General features: G+C 43.5%; 1 protein-coding gene across 3 annotated transcripts in view; it reads left to right on the top strand.

Moving 5' to 3' along the window:
* Positions 1-420: 420 nt before the first annotated feature.
* FNBP1L (formin binding protein 1 like) overlaps positions 421-6,000 on the top strand; it is a 116,714-nt gene continuing 111,134 nt past the window's right edge. For all 3 annotated transcript variants that reach the window (XM_045847020.1, XM_045847022.1, XM_045847021.1), the window contains exon 1: positions 421-653. In XM_045847020.1, coding sequence (XP_045702976.1) covers positions 630-653 — 24 coding nt within the window. In that variant the 5' untranslated portion in view covers positions 421-629. The remainder of the gene's footprint in view (positions 654-6,000) is intronic.

Here is a 6,000-nt window from a genome sequence, read left to right as displayed (position 1 = left end):
CCATCAAATCGTTTTTCTTATAGATGCATCCCTCTACAGTCTAAACCGAAAGATCTGGAAGAGGTTTCCTTGTCAGGGTTTCTCCTGTGGAGAAGAGGCAAGAAGGCGGGTGATTGGGGTTGCTCATCTAAGGGGACTCAGGATAAGAGAAGGGCAGTGGGCGTCTTTTCCTTCTCTGCCTTTCCATCTTGGAGAAAGGGATCCGAGTGGCAGCGGCGGTGAGACTGTCCGACGCCCGAGGTGCAGGAGGGAAGAGATCCTGCCCGGAGCCGGACAGGTGGTTGACCCTCTAGCTGTAGGACCCCGCCGGCTGTGGCCGGGAGAGAGTGGGTCCGCCCCGATCCCAGGGTGCACCGCGCCCCGCCCCCTCCCCTCTCCCCGTCCCGCCTCCCCTAGTCCCCGGCCCCCTCCCTGCCAGCTCCTGGAGGCGGGGACGCGGCGGTGGCGTCGGCTTCTCTGGTCGACTCTTTCTCACTCACTGGGGAGCCTGGCGGTGGCGGCACCTTCGGAGGCAGAGCTGCAGAACCGCGAGCCCGTGGGCCAGCCAGTGGGAGGTCGTACAGACTCACGGCAGAACCAACCGACGGAGAGCGGGGCAGCCAGACGGCCGAGTCGCTTCAAGTTCCGCCATGAGCTGGGGCACGGAGCTGTGGGTGAGTCCGGGCTGGGGGATCCCCGCGCGGACCCTTGCCCCGAGGGGCGCGGGCAGGGTGGGTGCCGCCGACCGTCGTCGGTCACGGCGCACGGAGCCGTCCCCGCCCCTGGCGGAGGTTGGGGTCCCGCACCTCTTTGTGTGCAGACCCTCTCGAGGGGCCGGGGGCGGAGGGGCTGCTGGTGTGCACTCCCGCCTCTGCCGCCGCGGTGGGGCTGAGGGCTGCGCCTTGGATGGCGGGAGGAGCGGCCCTTGGGCTCCCGCGTCCACCGCCGTCTTCTCTCGAGCCCTCTCTCTCCTCCGCCTTTACTTTACCGGCGTCTGGCTGCGCGCCGGGCCCGCGCTTCTGTGCCTTTGTATCTCCCCGCTTGGAGGCGGGGGAGGGGGCCCATTGTCCCGAAGGGGCGCTGTTCGCGGTCGGGGAGGGGCCCGCCGACCCCCGCCCTGGCGGGGGTCCCCGGGGCGAGGGCGTCGCCGGGCTGGGGCTGCGCGGGGAGCCTCTAGGCGCTGCCCGGCGCCGTCCGCCGCGCTCTCCCCAGGTAGGGGAGTCGGGCGGCTTTGTTTGTAGCCCGGATTCGGGGCAGTCAGGCCCAGCCTACACGCCCATTTCCCTCTCCGGTCTCCGGGCTTCGGACCCCGAAGCTTCAGGGACTCCCGCTGGGCCACCTCTGGCTGCTACCTGGGGCTGGGGGGTGGGGAGGCGGTGGCTTTTGGGATCTGAATTAAATTGAGTGATCGACAGGGAAGCCAATTTTGCCCAAAGGAGTGTACGGCTTCCCGTTTGCTTTACTTCTCCTACCGTTCTTTATTCTCACACGTTTTCCTTCTTTCCTTCCTCTTTCTTCCTTGCCTTTTTTGGGCGCTGAAAGCTCCAGACAATGCCCAGTGTCTGGGCAGGGTGCGGGTGGACTGGAATCGGTCGCACAATTCGCTCGCGACGCCGCCAGGGTAGGGTGGAGGTGTGAGGGCAGTGATTACTCAGGTGCGGCGGAGGGACAAGGGGCGTGGGGGCGCTGTCCCGAGAGCCGCCTGGCCTCGGCCACTCCCCTGTTATCCCACCTGTGCATATTTTCCGTGCCTTTTGTTAACGACGATCTCGTGAAATCACGGCAGAGAAAGGGGAGAAAGAACTTTTTAGTCTCTTTACGTGCTCTTAGGATTTAAATGAGAGCAGATCGGTTAATTGAAGGGCAAAACGTTTTGTTATTTTTCACATTTTACAGATTGGGAAGCTTAGAACTGAAAGAGGCTTTAGAATTCATCGAGTTGAACACCTACTTAGCCAGCCCAGGAATCTCCTGTTACATTGTGGACAAGTGTTAGCTTAGTCTGTAAACATACCACCCAAGAGAAAATATCTCAGGAGCCTCTTCATTTCGGTTCTTAGATAGCATTAATTGTTCTTATATTGGGGAGGAATATAGAACAGGTGAATTATGTAAAATTTAACCCTTTGCTTTGGTTGGATTCTCAAGTGTTACTGGTCTTTTCCCTTTGGTTTTGTATGTTCTGTAATTGATTATAGTGTGTGGTTTGGTCCCTTCTATATTTAATTATAGTGTGCCATCTATTAAAGGAAATGGGTATAGTTTTATTTTCCACTTTTATAGTTAGAAAGCATTTTAATTTTTACATGATTAAATGACTCAAATTTCAGATTTTAAAAAGTACACAAAGGAAAACAGTGGAAGAATATTATTTAGATTTAACTCTTAATTTAGGTTCAAAAAAGTCACTTTGTATCACATTATAGAAAAACAGTTTTTAGGAGAAACAGTGTAATATTTTAGTGAAGACTAAACTACAATTTTTAATTTTTTAAATAGTTTATTTTTTAATGTATTTTTCCCATTACGATTCATCCCTCTTATACCCTCTTTCAACCTCCGCTGCTGCCACCTGCCCCAATCACCACACTGTTGTCGAGGTCCATGAATTTTTTCTTTTTTTGCTGGCTCCATCCACCCCCAAACCCTAATATTTTTAAATTTTAATTTAAGATTATAATACATTCAGAAGCAATTACTGCCCCTCCTCCACTGTCTCCTGTAATTGGGTTATTTACTTTTAGCACTTAAAAAATACTTATTCATTATTAGAAGGGAGGGGAGGGAGAAAGAGGGAGAGAAAAATGAATGTGAGAAACATCAGTTGGTTGCCGGAGGGACTGGGGACCAGGCTGCAACCCTCACTCTTTTCTTCACCCAAAGTCACCCAGCCAACTGGGCCTCACAGGTCAGGGCTACTTTAAGCATTTTAATAGAACAGCAATTTGAAAAGGTAAAGTGTAGAAGAGATGGGAATTTCTGTCCTAGTGTCTTTTTTTGAGAATTATAAAAAAATACTAGAAAATTTTCTCCTAGAATTTAATCTCCATGTTTGAAATATTTTAGTGGTTTGAGGATTTGAGGGAAACATTTATTAGGAACTAAATAATGTGGAATCAACGAATATCAACTGGATACTTAAACCTTAGATAAGTAGGAGTTGGTGTAGAGGACTATTGGGACCATAAGAGACCTTAGAAAAATTTGACTAGACTTCCTGTTTTTACTGTTTTCAGTTTTGAAAAAGGTTATTGTGCTTTCAGTGGATTGTAACAGACTCCTATATTATACTATGTGCTCTTGCCATTGAGGAATTTGAGGTTGGGAAAAGTCTCTTGAAAGTTTGAATATAGAAACCAGTTCTCACGTTATTTCAGGTTTAGAATCTCATTACTGTCCCGAAGTTTTAGTTATTGAGACCATGTTATTACAAAAACTGATATGTATTGATAGTTATGCACTCAAACTTAAGGTTATTTCTTATAATATTCATTGGAGTTGTATTGCTGTCAGTGATTTCTTATGTGTTATGTTAAAATCAAGAATAAAGTAATAGAGAGTCACTCTAATACTGATTCTGTGGGACAGAACTAATAGTGATAGGCCAAGTGGGTTGTGTCAGACTTCATGTGCAGTTGTGTGGGGATATAAAGTAAAGAGCTACACTTTTGAGCAGTGTTTTAGGGAATTTCTAGTGTTCCAAATGAATATTTAAGTAAGGTAGAGATACAGTTCTGGGTTCTGTGTTCTTGGTAATATCAAACATGGATTGGACAGTGTCTTTTTTCAGGATGCAATGTAATTATTAGGTAGAATCTTAGGCATTGTTTATTGTGTTTATTTCTTATTACCACAGGAAGAATGGTTGAATCAGAAAGAATCCAAATATTATTAATGATTTCACAAAGCACAGATTTTTGTAATTATTAACTCTTTTCACAAATAAGGAAATTAATGATAGGAGAAGTTCTTTGTTTAATCAGAAAGTTTTATTTATTAAGAGGTGGCATTTTAGTTTTTTGAGGAGCCAATTAAAGTTCAAAAGAAAAAAATCCATATATGATTGTGAGTGTATGTATAGAGTAGTTTCAAATATCTGACTTGATTTATAGGGGCTTATATCCCTTTCTTAATGCCTTAGTTTCCTGGTCTGTGTGATTTTTGGCCCTTAGTTTTAAGAGTGTATAATTTAAATACCATTGTTATTTTTATTGTATTATTAGCTAAGTGTATTTGACAAAGCTCATGTCTTTGGGAAGAAATTGAAAATGTAGATTGGATAGTAGAGTCATTGGATTATTTAAGTTACTGGCCTATGTTCTGCCTGTAAACATGGGTTGATATGATATATAGGAAACAGGTAGAATACGGTTTTAGGTTTCCAGCCAAACACACATTTTATAGATTGGGGGAAGGACGAAGCATAAATGTTTTAAGATAAAGGCAACGAAGGGGAATGGAAATGAAAAGTTTAAGGAAATAGCAGTGCAGAGGACATCCTGCTCAGAGACACCTCTCCAGCTCCCACCTCATCTCAACAATTGAATTGTTCCTTATCTTTGTCCTCATAGCACTTTATATAGCACTTCTATTTTAACAATTGTATTGTAAGTGTACTAGACTTTTGAGTTGAGTGCAGGGATTGAGTTAATTTTTCTCTGTTTTACTGACTACAACAATGCCTGTAGGTAGTCATACATGTTTTGTCCAGTTGAATTAACACTGTATTTTTCAGACTATAAGACGCACCTTCCTTGCAATTTGGGAGAAAAGCGGGGTGTGTCTTATAGTCCTAATGTAGCTTTACATGTACATTGGTGAAATGTTATGTTATTTATGTTATTAAATATTTTACCATATTTTTTTGCTTCAAAATTGTTTTTCCTATTTTCCTCTAAAACCGAGGTGCATCTTATGGTCAGAAAAATATGGCAGTTTCCTGCATTATCCAAAGTATTGGCTGTTGATTAATAAGTCCACCCCCCAGGAAGTCTTTGTGGTACTAAAGGCCTTTGTAGGTGATGATAGATTAGGTGGTCTAGATAACAGTTTAAGAAGGTCTAAACAAGCTGAAAGAAACCAAAATGATAAAGCTCAGTTTTACTACTTGGGTGTTTTTTTTATACATTGGGGAAGAACTGACCTAAAAGTAGTTCTTGTGAATTTACCTCACTGATAACTTGGGGATTTGACTACCAAAGTAACTGATGAAATCATAGGCCATGTTAATAGTTTTGTCTAGGACAAAGGAATTGGTCCCATTGTAGTGTATAATGGATAGACTCTATCTGTAATACTGACTTGAATATTACTTCAGATTTTTTTTAGAAAATTCTTATCTAGAGGAGGTTGACAAAGAAAACTTTTTATCAGTGTGAACTGTATTGTTTTTCCGAAGGCCATGAAACTGCTGTAGGAATTTAGTTTAGTTTAGAAAAAATAAAATTATTGTGTCTATTATAGAGAAGCACTGTGCAATGTATGCTTAGATTTATAAAGACTTATCATATCAGCCCTTTGTGAGGAAACTTAGAGTTACTTTGACGTGATACTACTTTTTTTAACTCCAAATTCTTCCTACATTGATATCACTGTTGAGAATGTCCTGTGTTGACCAGTTCCTATCAACTCCCTCCCTCCAGACTATATATACTCTGAATATCATCTTTCTTAATGGGACTACCACCTTATATTATAGTTATTTCTTATACATTCAAATATTTGGAAAATGGTCATGGTAAATACTTATATTTTATATTCTGTTTTGTTGGTAGAAATTGTCGTGTTCAGTATTACAGATGTTTTACAAATGTTATTCCTTAAGGAGAGTGAGAGTTAAGACAGCTTTTTATGCCTCCATTCTGACCTGACTAAAACGAGGTGGGAGCTGGAGAGTTGTCTCTGAGCAGGATGTCCTCTGCACTGCTATTTCCTTAAACCTTTCATTTCCATTCCCCTTCGTTGCCTTTATCTTAAAACATTTATGCTTCGTCCTTCCCCCAATCTATAAAATGTGGGTTT

This window comes from Phyllostomus hastatus, unplaced genomic scaffold (assembly GCF_019186645.2).
Source record: "Phyllostomus hastatus isolate PE091 unplaced genomic scaffold, TTU_PhHast_1.1 phas_contig_524, whole genome shotgun sequence".
In the NCBI taxonomy this organism is placed as follows: domain Eukaryota; kingdom Metazoa; phylum Chordata; class Mammalia; order Chiroptera; family Phyllostomidae; genus Phyllostomus; species Phyllostomus hastatus.
The sequence above is the reverse complement of the archived record's forward strand: the minus strand, read 5'-3'. Positions and strand labels throughout refer to the sequence as shown.